Consider the following 18144-nt stretch of genomic DNA (forward strand, 5'->3'; position numbering starts at 1 on the left):
ATGAAATACGAGGCCCTGATTACATAACGCGATGCAACGCTTCGTGCGTTTTGACGTGCTCGATTAAATCTTATTATTCGACGTATGATTAGATTTTTCGGGGTTACTCATTGTGATTAACACTTGACTTACACAAAGCCAATGGAAATCTAACGCAACAAACCCGGACCGTGTATAATCAGCAGAGGCCTACAGGCCTGATGTGTTCGGCCCACCAGAAAACCAAGATGGCAGCCATATCATTTTGTCTGGGTGCCATGGTGGTCGGAGACAAGCGACCAATGTGGGTGCGGTGCAGCAGCTGTCTGATCAATGTGTGCACATGTCAAAAATCCACCCCCAACAACAGCAACAGGGAGTTCTTGTAAACATGTTACACATCGCAGGTAAAACTGGAGCTCTTGTTAACCTACGACACACATCACAGGTAAAAACAACTCACTGGATTGTCCACTTCTACCTCACAAGGTTCTTCCTGAATCCATTTAGAGACCAGCAGATGTGAGCAAAAGGGAAAACAATACAAGTCGCATCCCACAGCTACAACTTTGGCCTGAAAAAGTCTGCTGGTCACAGATGAATGAATCACCTGGAATAAAGTCTACTCTTTTCCGTTTGTTGAAAAGGCATTGGAGTAGGACTCAGTTATTATTCCTTGAACAGTAGCACACAAACACACAGCAAAGTTTGTGTGTGGTTAGGTGCATGCTCACCAAAAGTTAAGCAGAAAATATCTGAGCGGTTTCGGAACGGAGGCAAGTTATGATTTTATAGCATTTCCAAGGATAACATGATCAACAATCGCATTAAAGAAGGAATCTCTTTGGCAAGGAAAGGTCATTCGTTGCAGACAATAACCAGAACAAAGTTCGTTCGGAAAGGACAAATCATCAAGAAGGGCTACATCGTTCACGGCGGACAATGTCCATTACTAACACAATCACACGATTAGAAGGAATAGTGCGAACATGGAACCCGAACATTTCAAAAGTTCGACACGTTTATAAAAACACAGGACATGCTACAAATCAGAAGTACAAAACTCCCAACCTTTACCCTTATACAAAAATACAGGACTATTTTATTGGGATAAAAGTGGTGAATGTCAATGAGTCCACGGCAACACACAGCACGTTTCATAAAGTGGTAAAAAAAAATCAGGAAACAAAGTAGCATGTCATGGTAACCGACAAGATTAGTTAGTCATTTGTCTGAATAAGAATCATTGAGGGTGACTGGAATGTTTGACCAGTTCTTTGAGATACGAGTAAAGAAATAAAAAAAATACACCTGAGCGGGTTTGATGGTCAGCTCGGATACAAAACCTGATGTAACCCAGTGTTAACCTTAGCGACTACGGAAAGTGAAAACAGAATTTATATTGAAATTAAAATAACCGCGCGAAGCCGTGTTGTAGTCAATGGGCCTTGTGTTGCCCAATAAACAAGGCCAGACGACAGAGGTAACGTTGTTGTGGGCTGGGTATCGGCTGAGAGTACGACTGCTAGATGGAGCAGCAGAGTCGACTCCACCGAACACCCGGAATTCAGATCGTTACCCTCGGATAACTCCGAAGGTACGGGTCCATTCCAGGACTGTGAATCGTCAATAAATCAACCGTGTGGGCACAGGGTTATTTGCCAAACTTCAAAATACCTAGAGGCACACGTGGCGAGCTACCGAGGAATTCACACCCTCGACGGAGCTCGAATGGGATGAGCTGTAACCGTGCTCGACCCGTGCGTAACCCGAGCGGATGGTTACCGAGGTCCCGTCGGTCCAAATGCACAACTACGGCAGCAACGGCCTTTTTAATCACCCAATACGCACCGTACTAAACCAATGAAGGAAAGGACAGAAACAAACTGAAACATTCAACAATAGGGGATTTATTTTACAAGGGGAAGGGGACACATAAAGGGCAGAGTTAAACTGACTAAGTGATGCAATCGTGTACAGCAAAAAGCACTTATCCAGTTGCTACTTAAAGACGGGCCCACACACAGACGCACACCCAAAAGAAAGGGACCCCAATGGTCTTTTATTCGGCTCTCCAGCCGAGGAGGATAGTTCGGCTGGGAATCAGGACGGCTGGCTACCTGGCCGCGAGTGCGTGGCTGGACGTCCACCCCTTCCCGGAGCTCCAGTCGCCAAAAGACGGACCAGGGCAGCCAGACGCAGACCAGCGTCAGCGACGAGACGAGATCAGAGAACCAGACCAGCGATGAGATGAGACCAGACCCAGCGGCAAGACGAGACCAGAACAGACTCAGCGTAAAGATGAGACCAGCGCAGACTCAGCAGCAGGACAAGACTAGAAGAACCGCGACAGGACGGGACAAGAACCAGCGTAGACCAACTCTATGACCGCACCGTCCCGTCTATTTCTTCTCCCCCCCTCCCCGGGATCGGGGGGGGGGACGTGTCTCACGTCACTGCGCTCCTCATTCACCAGGAGAAATCGGTCGTCCCCGTGATTGGTCGGGGAGCGTGTCGGGGCGTCCCGGTGGACCGCCCCTCAAACAGGGAGAGGAATATTGTCCTGCGTGGGCTGTGCTCATTGGCTGACCGCCGGGGAACTCGCTCGCATCTCTCTGATTGGGCGAGAGAGAGGCCAGGCACTTTTGAACTCCACCCACTGCGAGCGTTATGGCGTCAGGATGGAGCGAAGGTGCTGTCGTCGATGAAGGTGATGTAAAAATCCTAGCTATCAGATAACTGCGCAGCGCACATACACTTAATTCCCATTAGACACAGGGGATGGATTCTAACTAGAAACACATACTTATCGAAATAACTAAGCTACGGGGACGGCTGTCTGTCTGTGTGCGCAAGGCTTCCAAATTCGTAACAACGTGAAACTAGTTGGTCGAATGCAATCTTCTTAATAATCTCTATGAAACCCATTATGCATTATAGCGTCCGATGCTTCCTTATAGGCCATTCGACCAATCGGTCATTTTGCACTTGATGACCCTGTAACCTTGACCCTGAGGCGAAAATGCGAAAAAGGGCTCAGACGATCTATAGAGAGCAACTCGTATTACCATCGTGTCAAGTTAGAACTCAATCAGCCGAGACGTCTTGGAGGAGATAGAAAAATAAAAATTGTTGACAGACGGACAGACAGACAGATGGATGGACCTGAGGACATCTAAAAAAAAAAAAAAAGAAGAATTTGGGCATTCATTCTGGATGTAATTAAACTCTACTGTTCAAACTGAGAGTAAACCTTGATATAGTCGCTGACTGAATCACACAGAGGAGTTCAGCTCAATTTGATTTTATAACACCGAGTTAGATTATGAAAAAGTAAAAAGAAAAGAAAAGAAAAAGTTAACAAGATAGCATCCAGGAAACAAACTTTTCATCGAGCAAACTTTGTCATGCTGAGTTTCCCAGGCAGTGCTGCATGCAGTCGGGGGGCTCCGGAAGCGATGGGCACGGTCAAGACCCTGGGAAACGCCTGGAGCGGTCGGGACCCCGGGAAGCGCCAGGAGCGGTTGGGACCCCGGGAAGCACCTGGAGCGGTTGGGACCCCGGGAAGCGGTCGGGACCTCTGGAAGCACCGGGAGTGGTTGGTCAGGACCCTGGGAGCAGTCAGGATAGCAGGAAGCGGTCGGGACCCCTGGAAGCACCAGGAGTGGTCGGTCGGGACCTCGGGAAGTGCCAGTCGCAGACAAATTATATGAGCCACAGAACAAACGATGCCCGAAGCAAGTTCTGCTCTTTCTTCTTATTAATCAGGCTGTGGCCGCACACAGGGCACACAAGTATTGTGATTATCCCTTCTGTGTGTTTGTCTGTTTCTCGACAGAATAACTGGACAACGATGGCAACTGGAATCACCAAATTTGGCAAAGAGTTTCAAATGGCAAATGTCTCGGAAGAGTTTCACTTGGAGCTCATAAGGAAGAATGGAAGAAGAAGTTTAGTAAAGGATTATATTTGGTCACAGCATGGCGACAGGCCAGTGCATGAATAATGTGACAATCGTGTCTGTGTGTACAATATGAAGCTCTGTGCCAAACTTGGAGATTCCAGCTGTTCATAATATTGACATATTCTGCCAAAAAAACAAAGAAAAAAACACAGATGTGTGATTGCAAGACACACGCCGAGCAGACAGGAAGAACACTGAAAAAGCAAGCAGGCACAAAGGGCTCAAAAAACTCCAGTTGAGAATGAGAGGTGACTTTCACAGGTCAAGTGATCTCTATTTAGATCAACAGCATCCATGACCAAGCAGTGCAAACATGACACTAACCAGGGATAGAAAATTAAAGTCAGAATTCAGAGTAAATGAGACTGCAGAATAAAACGTGCGAACTGTTAAAAAGGTACCAAGAAAGTTGCACAAACATGAACATACACCCCGACTTGGGTGATGCCTCCCCAGACTCGGGCAGGGGGCCAAATCTATTATGCACCCATGGCGCGGACAACGACAGCGGGGAGTGGGTGGGTTAGTAGGTTATGGACGAAAACGTTGGGAGGGGGGGCGCGGGTGTGGACGACAGAGTCGGGGGGTGTGGGTGGCAACAGCAAAGTCGGGGGACGTGGGGGCCAGACGGGCAAAGTCAGGGGGCGCGGGTGACAGACGGGCAAAGTTGGGGGTGCGGGCGGCAGACGGGCAAAGTCAGGGGCACGGGCGGAAGATGGGCAAAGTCGGGGGCGTGGGCAGCAGACTGGCAAAGTCGGGGGAGTGGTGGCAGATGGGCAAAGTCGGGGGCGTGGGCAGCAGACTGGCAAAGTCGGGGGAGTGGTGGCAGATGGGCAAAGTCGGGGGGCGTGGGCAGCAGATGGGAAAAGTCGGGGGCGCGGGCAGCAGACGGGCAAAGTCAGGGGGCACGGGCGGAAGACGGGCAAAGTCGGGGGCGCGGGCGGCAGACGGGCAAAGTCGGGGGCGCGGGTGGCAAACGGCAAAGTCAAGGGGTGTGGGCGGCAGACGGCAAAGTCGGGGAGTGCGGGCGGCAGACGGCAGAGTCGGGGCGCAGGCGGCAGAGGGCAAAGTCGGGGGCACGGGTGGCAGACGGGCAAAGTCAAGGGGCGCGGGTGGCAAACGGCAAAGTCAGGGGGTGTGGGTGGCAGACGGCAAAGTCGGGGGGCACGGGCGGGAGAGGGCAAAGTCGGGGGGCGCAGGCGGCAGAGGGCAAAGTCGGGAGGCACGGGCGGCAAAGTCGGGGGACGTGGGCGGCAATGTCGGGGGACGCGGCCGGCAAAGTCAGGGGCCGCGGGCGGCAAAGTCGGGGGCCGCGAGTGGCAAAGTCGGGGGGCACGGGCGGCAAAGTTGGGGGACGCGGGTGGCAAAGTCGGGGAGCGCGGGTGGCAGACGGCAGAGTCGGGGCGCAGGTGGCAGAGGGCAAAGTTGGGGGCACGGGCGGCAGAGGGCAAAGTCGGGGCGCAGGCGGCAGAGGGCAAAGTCGGGGGCACGGGCGGCAAAGTCGGGGGTGCGGGCGACAAAGTCAGGGGACGCGGGGGAAAAGTCGGGGCGCGGGCGGCAATGTCGGGGGCCGCGGGCGGCAGACGGCAAAGTCGGGGGGCACGGGCGGCAAAGTTGGGGGACGCGGGCGGCAATGTCGGGGGACGCTGGCGGGAATGTCGGGGGACGCGGGCGGCAATGTCGGGGGACGCGGGCGGCAATGTCGGGGACGCGGGCGGCAAAGTCGGGGACGCGGGCGGCAAAGTCGGGGGCACGGGCGGCAGAGGGCAAAGTCGGGGGCACGGGCGGCAAAGTCGGGGACGCGGGCGGCAAAGTCGGGGGCACGGGCGGCAGAGGGCAAAGTCGGGGGCACGGGCGGCAATGTCGGGGGACGCGGGCGGCAATGTCGGGGGACGCGGGCGGCAAAGTCGGGGGAGGCGGGCGGCAAAGTCGGGGGCACGGGCGGCAGAGGGCAAAGTCGGGGGCATGGGCGGCAAAGTCGGGGGACGCGGGCGGCAATGTCGGGGGACGCGGGCGGCAATGTCGGGGGACGCGGGCGGGAATGTCGGGGGACGCGGGCGGCAATGTCGGGGGCCGCGGGCGGGAAAATCGGGGGACGCGGGCGGCAAAGTCGGGGGACGCGGGCGGCAAAGTCGGGGGACGCGGGCGGCAGACGGCAAAGTTAGGGGTGGCATAGACGACAAAGTGTCGGGGGGGGCAAGGAGAAGACAAAGTATGAGCAGAAGTCAAAGTTGATTGGGACAGAAAAGGTGGGGGAGGCAGAAGAAAAAGCGGGAAGGTGTGGAAGACAAAGTTGAAGGGGTTGAAGGGATTGGAGGGGGGGGGGGGAAGTCAGATGGAAGACAGAGGAAAGAAGAAGAGGAAGAAGAGCTGAAGGACGGGGATGGAAGAACAGAGGTTGTGAGGAACATCCTCGATACCTGTAATAGTAAATATCCGACTTTCCAGCAGACAATCCTGACTTTCGTGTCACTTCCTCCCGAGTCCATCCAGGCGGTAATCCTGGGCATTCGGTCCTTCGTTTTTCCATAGTGAAGACACAGATGATAAAAGGACCCGCCGAGCACAGTGAGGGCGATCCTCGTCAGGACCCTCCGACTCGGACAGCTTTGCTTGTCCTTCTGGCAGAGTGTTGTCCCCACAGGAGCCCTCCTCCTCCTCCCTGTGAGCCGCCTCGGTCCGGAAGCTGCCTGTGTAAAGGCGCGGCCTGGGCGCGGCTTCGAGCGGAGGTTCCCTCACGCTCCTCCCTCTCACATTAAACCCACGATATTGTTTGTGCCCTTCTTTCCCGTTCGGTAAAATTCCCAAATGATTTTACACAATTTTACTTGAAACGTTTACACGACGAACATTTTCATCGGTTCACTGAGGCGATCTGGCAGACAGTTGGCGGGCGGAGAGAAACTGGATTTGTACGTGAAACAAACATAGTCAACAGGAGTCTTCGGACTCGCCATTAGCTAAAGGGAAATTGGAATTTGATTTAAAACTTGACTTTGTGAAATGAATGACGAGATGGTGAGAGAAAGGACAAAATAACATTTCCTGTTCATTATTATGAGAGTTCAGAACAATCAATATGAGATATCGACAGCTCGGATCGTGACACGAATATCTTAACGTGATTTGATATGGAAAATATTCCTGCTGTTGGCTTCATGGTTCGGGCGGTGGTCCTGAGTTCAAATCCCACTCAGGCTGTTTAATTAATAACAGGTGGGGTTGACTCAGCCTGTCATCTATCTGAGGTGGGAATTATGAGCGCTTGCTGGGATGATGGAGCCGTTTGAGTCTCCTGTGTTGGAGTTGTCACCCGTCCAGGATTGCATCCCCCAGTCAAACCTGCCTCGGTAACCCGATGCATCTGAAGAAGTGGAAGGAGTGGCTCTTCTTCTTCTGCCTGTCTGCTTCTTAGAATTTATTTTATCTCACTTTTGTCTGGTTTCCCCTGAACTAGTGAAGTCCATGATGCAAACTTGTTCATACAGCTGGCACCTCTTGCAAATGCCTGGTGTTATTGCAACTCCCCATGGTTCTGGGTTTGGAGCATTGGCGGGGCTCCCTGCTGACGATCTCAAAGTTAAGTTTCCGGTCGTTATTTGTCCTGTTTTAACTGTTTATTTTCTCACCTACATGTTACTGTGTGTTCCTAGTTCGGTTTTGTTTCAAAAATCGTGCTATTTTGTGAGATTTCGTCAAACTTGTCTGACTGGGTGCTTGAGGCCTACCCTTTGTTCCCCTTGGTGTACGATCGTGTTTATTTGATTTTTCACCCCATTGTCTTCAATTTCTATCTTTCCCACTTTCTTAACGTCCCCCATCCCAACCAATCACTCTATTTCTTATTTTTAAAAAAAAAAAACGCTTCCTTTCTCCGATTCCTCTTCTTCTTCCTCCTCCTCTTCTTCCTCGATTTTTTCTCAACACTTCCATGACCTCATCTGTTGAAAACTCTCTCAAACAATAATAATAACAACAAGTCTGAAGACGACGATGGTTCACGAGCGGTATTTGACGATGTAGATTGTTTCAGAAGTCAAGGATGAGACAATGTGATAATGTTTGACCAAGTTATAAAAATGATCAACATGATGTGGTACGAGTGACAGGTTATTAGCTGCAAAATGTTAAAAACCCGGTTTCGTTCAACAACTTAAAATTTTTGACCTTTGCATAACCTTTAAAGGTCACAAAACAATGTTGTAGACATTAAAATAAGGAAACAGGATATGTGCTATAGCTTAATGGAGTTAGTTCGTCGAAGAAGGTCGAAAACCCGGTTTGATTCCCACAACTTTGAAAATTTGACCTTTGTGAACTTTAAAGGTCAAAGGTCAAGGATTATGACCTTTGGTGCAAAAATTCCTCTGGAACATTCCAGGAACAATATAACGTCATATAGGCTATATGGCATTTCACACTCCTCGGATTATCCATACTTTGATGAAATCAGCATAAAAACAAACTTGAAGGGGGCGCCACGGGCAAGGTGTTCGAGATAGAGAAAAGTGGTTTCAAGACTTTAGGTGGGGAATGACCTCAAGATTACGCGTAAAAAAATATTGTCATCTTAGCTCTCAAAGTTTGGGCGGTCGTCTGATCTTTATGTCAAAATTCAAAATTTTCTAAGTTCATGACCTTGTGACCTTGACCTTGGGGCTAAAATAAAAAAATCGAGCTCCATGGGGCTATATAGGTGCCATTGGGCTAACCAAATACCAAAAACCCTGTCAGATTCGACAAACCCCCAAGGAGAAGATGCAAATTGAAATCGGCTACCCCCTAAAAACACATGTTTTTTGGGCGTGGCTCCGCCCATAATAGGCGGGCCACGCCCATTTTCAGGAAAACACAACTAGATCATGATATAAACCTTCCACCAAAATTTCATCAGGATCGGCTCAAAACCCACAGAGCTATGCTCGGGACAGACAGACAGACAGACACACAACAATAACGAATATAGTGGTCACTTATATTTTTCGTGAAAATATTTTTTCGTGAACCAATTATATTTTTCGTGAAAATATTTTTTCGTGAACCAAATAGTGGTCACTTATATTTTTCGTGAACCAAAAACGATCTCTTATAATGCTTCATCTTCCTCTTTCACACGTGTGGTTCTCTTTACTGTATCAGAATGCACTACTCTTCTACTATTTAAATAGACTGCTCTCAATTCGATCTTTCCTTCATACCTTGCCTGAAAAATCCAACTGTTACAGTGTTTCTTCTCTCCATTCTCTGAATTCACCTTTATTGCATCCCTCAAGAAATGTGTTTAATCGCATAATTGACCTAAAACTTAAAAAAACCCCAGTTTGCTATGAATGTTCGCTTTCCATCAACCATTCTTTTTTTCCAACTTCAGTGCCAACTCACTCCTCTCACCCCTCAAAGCAACCATCCCACTCTTCTCCCTCCAAGCCTCCCTCTCACCTCTCTCAAAAAGTCCCCCCTCAGCTTTCTCCCACCATTCATCCCCCTCACTCATCCTTCCCAAAGTTGCCCCCCCCCGCTCCCATCCACAAAGCTGCCTCCTTCCACTGCCCTCTCACCTCCATCTCTTCACTCCACCTCCTCAAATTCTCAACTGCCTTCTTCCCTCTCTCTTATCCCCTCTCCCCCAGCACCACAGAGCCTTTTCTCCTCCTCATTCGGCCCCTCCCCTAGCTATTCTGTAATCCCCCACACTCTTTCAACAACATTCCTTACCTCCCCCCCTCGTCACTTGCCCTACGCCCCTCCCCCCAACCCCTGCACCCAAAGCCTCCTCCCCTACCTCTTCATTAAAAGTATGGACCTCAAATATCCGGGGCCTTCGCTCAAACCTTTCAGATCTTTCCATACAGGTTGCCACTGACAAACCAGATATAATCTGCCAAACAGAAACTTTCCTCCCCCAAGACATGTCTGACTCCCAAGTATCTCTCCCTGGTTACTCCCTCCTCCGGTTTAACAGACCTGAGCCTCGCCCTGGTGGAGGAGTTGCTCTCTTCATCAAAGACTCTATTCCTCACTCTCCATGCACTACCTTCACTCCCCCACACCCCCAGGAATACCTCTGGCTACGGCTTCCCCTCAACTCCCACCTCATGTTTATATGTGTACTGTACCGTCCACCTAACAGTGATGACTCGATCTACACCTCACTATCTGAAAACATGGACCAACTTCTATCTTCTCATCCAAACTCTCTCTCTTCCTCATATGTGGCGACTTCAATTGTCATCATGCCAGTTGGCGAGGTGTGGGTACCTCTCTCACCTGTCATGGCACCTCAGCAAAAGCTTTCTGCAACTCATTGGGACTGACTCAATCGGTCAACTTCCCTACCCGGATCTCAACCAATGGTACTCCATCTCTTCTGGATCTGATTTTGACAAATTTCCCTGACAATATCTGCTGCTCTTCCTCCACTCCAATCGGTTCTTCTGACCACATCCTTGTCAAAGTGGACATCTCTCTGGCTATTATCAGAGAACCACCTCACCGCCGTCGAGTCTGGCATTTCACTCAAGCTGACTGGCAGGGTCTCCGAGCAGCCCTCAAACTTATAGACTGGTCTCCTATCTCTACTTTCTCCAACATAAACTCATCCTGGGAATTTTTTCAAAGAAACTTGCTCTCCCTCATGCTCAGATTTATCCCCTCTCGTCTTCAGTTGTCCTACCCTTCCTCCCGCCCTTGGTTCACTGAAGCTTGTGGTGAGGCAGTTGGCCTGAAACAACTTACCTTTGCCTCATGGAAAGCAAACCCAACTGAGGGCAATCTCAGTTCCTTCCATAAAGCTCGGAACAAGTGTGTATCGACCTTCAGGAAAGCCAGAAAACAACATCTTTCTCATCTCAAGTCTGAACTCTCAAACCTCTCTCCCTCCTCAAAATCCTGGTGGCATCTAATCAAATCTGTTTCTGGTGTATGTTCCCCCTCCATCCCCTCCCTAACCTCAAATCGCAGCACTGCTGATACCGCACATGAAAAAGCTGAATGCCTAAACTCGGTGTTTGCAGCTAAATCTTATGTCCAAAACCCATCACTTTCTCTACCCACCTTACCCAGTCGCACCCAACTGTCCCTGGACTCTGTCCTTTTCTCCTGACAAGGTGGAGAGCTTGCTGTTAAACTCGACTCAGATTCTGCAACCGGGCCAGACGGCATCAGCCCACGTGTCCTCAAAACCTGCTCTTCTGCTCTTGCTCACCCTCTCTCTGTTAGATTCACCCTCTCATTTGCTCAAGGCCATCTGCTATCTGCTTTGAAATCAGCAAACATCACTGCCTTGCACAAAAGGTGCAAAACCAGTTCCCTGCAACTACAGACCAATCAGCCTTCTCCCAATCATCAGCAAGGTTATGGAATCAATCATCGCTTCAGACATCAAATCCTTCCTCTTCTCCAATGGCTTGATTTCTGATCATCAATTTGGTTTCAGAGCAGGTCACTCTACCCTGGATATGCTGCTTCTGCTCTCCCAACAATGGATGGAAGCCCTCAATGCCAGACAGGAAATCCGAGCCGTATCCCTGGATATATCACGTGCTTTTGACACAGTCTGGCACCTTGCCCTGCTCACCAAACTCTCTTCCTATGGTATCCAAGGCCATCTCCACTCATGGCTCACAGACTTACTTCCTCTCCTGTCGCAGTCAACGTATGGCCCTAAATGGAGTTCTTTCATCCCCCCTTCCTGTCCAGGCTGGAGTTCCTCAAGGTAGCGTTCTGGGCCCTGTTCTTTTTCTGGTTTTCATCAATGATCTCTTTGACTCTCTGGAAAATCCTCTATATCTCTTTGCTGATGACTCCACCCTCTGCCGTACCATCGGTCATCCCTCAGACCGGCAAGCAGCAGCTTCTTCGCTCACTGCTGATATGGATAAAATCACAAACTGGTCCAACACGTGGAACATGTCTTTCAATCCGGACAAATCTCACACTCTCACTATGTCTCCTCGAAAGGACCGTTTAGAATCCCCCCCCCCATCCACTTTCTCAAGAATCCTTTGGAAGAAGTCCTTTCTTTCAAGCTTCTGGGTCTCACTATCTGCCATGTCCTTTCCTGGGAAAGCCACATTTCAAACCTCGTCTCCAAAGCCAGTCGCCGACTGGGAATCCTCCGTCGTGCAAGGTCCTTCCTCGGCCCACCTGAGCTCCTGACCACTTACAAGGCTTTTGTCTGCAGCCTGATGGAGTACTGCTCTTCCCTCTGGGCTGGTGCTCCTGCCTCCCACCTTTCTCGGCTTCACGCTGTAGAAACCAAGGCATTTTGGATCATTGGCATCTCCCACGATGAGGCTGAGTCTTTGGGCCTCTCACTCAATCACTGCAGGTTGGTCGGTGGTCTTTCTGTCTTCTACCGTCTCCTCTCCAGCCTCGCCCCCCCTGCTCTCTCTGCAATTTGTCCCCACCACATTTCCGCAGGGCGCTCAAGGTCCGCCAACAACCCCCTTCTGGTAAAACTACCAAAATCACGAATCACTGCTCACGTTCACTCTTTCATTCCTCTTTTTTTTCCCGCCTTTGGAATAAACTCCCTCACTGTAATCATTCCCATTCTTCCCTCCAGGCCTTCAAAACAGCTGTTCACCACCACCTCTTATCATCCCCCATCCAAATCCTCGATCTTTTCTACCCCCGGTAATCCACCCAAGCCCACCTCCTTCAAATTCCCTGCTTTCCTTCCTGAAAGTCCCTGTAATGTCCATCTTCTATTCCCCATGTTCCCGTCCCATCCCTCTCCCTTCCACAGATCTCCAATGTCTCTGTCCCCCACTATTTTGTCCTTCCCACTCCCTCCCCTCCTGTCTCATGCCCCCCTTGATGTGCGCTGTGTGTTAGCTCTCATACGAGCCTCGACAAGGTATACAAAAAAAAAAAAACCTGCCTCGGTAACCCGATGCATCTGAAGAAGTGGAAGGAGTGGCTTTTCTTCTTCTGCCTGTCTGCTTCTTAGAATTTATTTTATCTCACTTTTGTCTGGTTTCCCCTGAACTAGTGAAATCCATGATGCAAACTTGTTCATACAACTGGCACCTCTTGTAAATGCCTGGTGTTATTGCAACTCTCCTGATCCTGAATGGTAACTCATTAAGGGATATTATATCAAGATAATTTATTTGGGGGGTTTCTTCACTTCTCCAATGTTTAATTAGAGATAAAGCACCGATACACTTACCAGGCTGGCATCTTAACTATGCAGGGCCTTATGTGGCACATGCTAAGTTGCTTTGAAAGGAAGGCGATGAGATATCTTCTGGGCTGCTCATCTAACAAACCTTCAGAGGATTGATATTGCTGAGATAGCGTGTAAAGCGTGACATAGAGGTCATTGGGAAACATCCATTGGGCTGTGGGCTTGCATCTTTTTGGACATGAAAAAGACAGATTTGGTTGTTTGTTGGTGGTTGGTTGTTTGTTGGTGGTTGGTTGTTTGTTGGTGGTTGGTTGTTTACGTTGGCAGTGCGAGCAAGTATGGATTGGCCAACTTGGCAGAACAAGGACTGCTGGACACTCTGCTCGTTGGTGGTCCAGAAAAAAAGCTTCTTTTCAGAAGAGATCAGTCAGCGTGGTACTCGGATGCACAGTTGGCCGATTCGGAAGAATGAGGGTTCCATTGAGGTCCACTTCGTCCTGTGAATCCACACCCAGTTGTCATACGGTCCCTAGTTGTCATACGGTCTATATGGGCTCATTTAAACCCAAAGCACCAGGAGCACATGCTGAGAAATGTGAGAACGAATCTCTATCTCCATCTCTCTTTTCGTTTTCTCAATTGTTTTCTCATTGAGGTGCTCGTTCTTCACTCGTGTTTATGTTTTCACCCCTGTTTGTCTGTCCGTCTGTTTGTCTGTGAGCAGGATATCTTAAATGTTTTGGACGGATTTAAATGGAATTTGGGAGACAGGTTGAGTGTGTGACAAAGACAGATTGATTCAATTTTGGTGAAGATCCAAATCCAGATCCAGATGTGAGAATTAAAAAAAAAAATTCAAGTTATTCTTCACCATTGAGGGATGAGCTAAAATTATCTGTACCATGATACTTGAAAAAGTTATGGGTGGATAAAGACAAAACTTGGTGGATGATTTCTATATTGGTGGCCCCGATATGAAGTGAAACAGTGGTTTCGATCAGGAGTTTCTGCACATTTAGACTAGTCTATATTTTGGGTTACCATGCATCATGTCTGATTCCGAGGAACACACCTGTGGAAGACATGTCTCCAGAGGCCATTTTACCTTTCACCGGTCATGGCGGTTGGACTGAAACTCCCTCCCTTTTGGCCCAACAACCCAACCTTATGGTTCTCGCAAGTGGAAGCATAGTTCATGACTCGAAAGATCAGAATGCAGGATACAAAATTTGCTTACATCATTGGATCACTGCAACCAGAGATTGCACAAGAGGTCAGAGATTTTGTAATCAACCTGTCATGGACTGCCAGATACCAGATGTGTGTCGATCTAGTTTAGTTTATTCAATCGTGGTTCAGTCGAGTCTGATCCGTTTTGACCTACAATGAATAGGATATCAGGTTCACTTAAGTGACCCAGCAGCATTGGCGGCGGAGGTTTTGCACTCTACCGAGTGCTCCCCCTCTAGTTGAAAGCAGTTAACCACTCATCTAGTGCCACATTCGAAGAGAGATCTATGACACTTGATCTGGGACTGCATCGAGTTTTTGCTGGGTATTCATCGTCGTTAAGCTGCCCACACCCATCATTGGAGCTGATTTTCTCAATCAGTTTGGCTTGTTAGTAGAGGTCAAACATCATCAGCTTATTGACTCCATAACGAACCTCACTGTGCAAGGGATCAGTTCACACGCATCCACCATCAGTCTGATGTATGTGAAGAGTACTGATACCTCAAGATTTAGTACCCTCCTTCTTGAATACCCCAGCATAACTCAACCCCAGCATACAGTGATGCGACAGTCAAGCACTCCATCACACATCACATCGAGGCTCGAGACCCACCTGTAGCAGCAAGACCTTGCTGCCTAACACCTGATCATCAGTCTATTGCCACAGCAGAATTCGATCAGATGCTCGAGCTCAGTATCATCCACCCATCTTGCAGTAACTGGTCTTCCCCCTTACACATGGTCTTGAAGGTGACACCAGGAGACTGGTGGCCTTGTGGAGATTATTGGGCACTCGACAAATCTACTGTGCCTTATTGCTATCTGGTGCCACACCTCCAAGACTTTTCTACTTCTCAACAAGGTGCTCGTTTTCTCAACGGTAGATCGAGTTGGAGCATACCATCAGATACCTGTCGAGCATGATGATATCTAGAAGATGGCCAGTACCACATCATTTGAACTCTGAATGATTTGTTTGTATGTCATTGAGTCTACCTAACGCAGTGCAGATGTTTCAACATTTCATCAATGATGTCAAAGTTCAGCAACGCCTCCACTTCGTGCGGCAGCTAAAGAAGTTTGGCCTTCACAGGGAGATTTGCATTCAGTTTTATAGGGTTATTATAGGAAGTGTTGTTTGACTTTTTCTCTGTGTGTGTGGTATGGCAGCTGCACCCAGCAACAGAAGCTTCGGCTCCAGAGGGTTGTGTGCACTGCTGGTAGGATAGTTGGATGTATGTTGTCTTCTTTGGGTTCAATTTATACAGAGCATACTGTGAATAGATCGTGGAGGATAGTCTTTGATGCCTCACGTCCAGCTAATGTCCTGTTTCAGTTTTTGCCATCTGGAATTTTATACAGGTCACTAAGGTGTCGGATAAACCACTTTAGGAATAGTTTCTCCTTCAGGCAGTTATTGCCCTGTCCACCTCCATTATCACATAAACAGCAGTCTTCTGTTTCTGCTGACATTTTTATTTATTTATTTATTTGTGGGGGGATAGGAGGGTGAACATGAGGGATTGCATCATTCTAATTTTGTCAATTTCTCACATTTTGTTGTGCTTGTGATGTATTGAGTGATTGTTTTGTTGTTGATGGAGCTCGAGTTTATTTTGAATTCAGTTTTATCATCTGATGTATTCTGGTTGACTTTTCTGAGGTGTATGATTTATTGTGATTGTATGTGTGACAAACACCAAGACACATTCCTTGTGTTTAAATTACACTTGGTGAAATAAAAGTTCTATCTTCTTCTTCTCCTCCTCTTCAAACGATGATTGTCTTTCATCTACGTCCATCTCGATAACTTCTTGTTGGCTCGCTCTACACAAGACGAGCATGAAACACATCTGAGACAGCTATTCGACCAGTTGACTAAGTATGATGTGGTGATTAACCTAGCCAAGTGTCAGTCGGTGTTATTTACACTCACTTCCCTCAGCCATGTAGTAGATGAGCAGGGAATACATCCTCTACCAGACAAGGTGAAGAGCATCCATGACATCCCAGCACTGACAACGCTCCGCAGTTTAAGCGAATTTCTCGGCCTGGTGAAATTTTACTGCCATTTCATTCCCAACTGTGCTCAAACGCTTTAACCCCTCACCGATGTGCTCAGGGATAAGAAGACAAACCAGTCAATCACCCTTGGTGAGCGAGAGCTTTCAGTCTTTGAAAAGGTGAATGTTAAATTGGCTGAGGTTGTCCTCCTTGTCCATCGCAAGTCAGATGCTCTGTTACACCTCATGACCGATGTATCGGACATGGGCATTGGTGGCGTACTCCAACAGGTGGTCGATGGAGAATGGTAGCCACTCTCATTCTTCTCAAAGTGACTGCAGCTGGGTGAGACACATTACAGTACTTTTGGTCAGGAGTTATTAGCCATGTATCTCAGCCCCATGAACTTCAGACATTTACTGGAAGGAAGAACTTTCATCATCTACACCGACCACAGATGTGTATGCATTACACTCAACGCCGGATCGTCACTCCCCAAGGGAGATTCGTTATCTCGACTACATATCCCAGTTCGCGATAGACATCAACGCGTGTGAAGGAAGTCGATAATGTGGGAGCTGTTACACTCTCACATTCGCACATCGATGCGCTTTGCACGTCTTCCTCCATCTTCTTCTAACAGTGACATATCACCTGATCAAGAGAATGATGAGGAGCTCTGTGAGCTACGAGATTTCTTTTTCTTCACTGTTGTTTCAGCAAGTACCACTCCCTGCTTCAGATGGATACATCTGGTGTGATGTCTCAACAAGCCATGAATGACCTTTGGTGCCTAAAAATCACCATCGTGGAATCTTCAATGCACTCCACTGTTTGTCGCAATCTGGCATCACATCCACTCACAGGCTGATATCGACACGTTTTATTTGGACAGGTATTAACAAGGACGAGCCAAACCCACGCTCCAGGCGAAGTTTCAAAAGCGAGGATTCGTTCGGACGTCAATATATCTGGTGTTCACAATGTGATTTATCGAATTTCTTTATATACAATGTTTGTTACATTTTTTGTGTCAAATTCACCTTCTGAGGTAGTTAGCACGTGCAGAAGAGGGTTTTACATTGCAGACGCTGTTTTCTCGGAGTGGCATTACGCCTCTCAGCGGTGACGGTCTGTCGACGACAGACGTAATGACGTCAGCGAATGACCGATGATGTCATTACGCCTCTCAGCCGTGACGTCACAATGCAAACGAATGTAAAAATTAGAAAATCACCAAAAATTCCCAAACCTGTCCATCTGGCGCGATCTCACATAGCCCATGCTGTTCATTAGACCACAGAGCACGCGCATGCCGAAAGTGGAGACAATCCGTCCGGCAGTTTCGGAGGAGATACGTCCACAAAATATGGCTTAGCGTATTAATCTATCTATCTATCTCTATATATTACTAAAACTCTCACCTTGTATGTATGTATGTATGTTCCCGAAATACAGCCAAAACGGTACACGATAGTGCAAAAATTTTCAGCCCACCTTACTCACCATTCTCCTGCGGTGTGCAGTATCAAGTTTTGTTCAAATCGGGCAACTAAAAAATAATTAAAAAAATCAATTCCCGATTCAGTCAAGTACTCTTCGGGAGAATTTGATCAATGCAAACAACCTCAGCGGTATAGTTCGCTGGAGCTATCTTTTTTTTTTTCTTGAAATTATCTTTTTTTAAAATCTCAAACATTTAGTATAGACAAAGAAGGATTTATTTTTAAGCATAAAATAAACATCGCCATTTTGATCTAACACTTCCGTGTTCATCAATAAATAAAATTGTATTTCGAAGATTACTCACATTATAATTTCTTCGACTTTC

At 48.2% G+C, this 18144-nt stretch overlaps 1 protein-coding gene across 2 annotated transcripts in view; it reads right to left on the reverse strand.

Moving 5' to 3' along the window:
• The window catches only part of LOC147016748 (methyl-CpG-binding domain protein 2-like), a 59518-nt gene extending 52869 nt beyond the window's left edge, over positions 1–6649 (reverse strand). The window contains exon 1 of one of the 2 annotated variants that reach the window (XM_085845709.1): positions 6364–6649. In XM_085845709.1, coding sequence (XP_085701835.1) covers positions 6364–6473 — 110 coding nt within the window. In that variant the 5' untranslated portion in view covers positions 6474–6649. The remainder of the gene's footprint in view (positions 1–6363) is intronic. The other variant, XM_085845706.1, reaches the window with a different exon arrangement.
• Positions 6650–18144: the final 11495 nt, after the last annotated feature.

Source organism: Eptatretus burgeri, chromosome 11, assembly GCF_056783735.1.
Source record: "Eptatretus burgeri isolate ZD-2024b chromosome 11, Ebu_testis_v1, whole genome shotgun sequence".
Classification (NCBI taxonomy): Eukaryota; Metazoa; Chordata; class Myxini; order Myxiniformes; family Myxinidae; genus Eptatretus; species Eptatretus burgeri.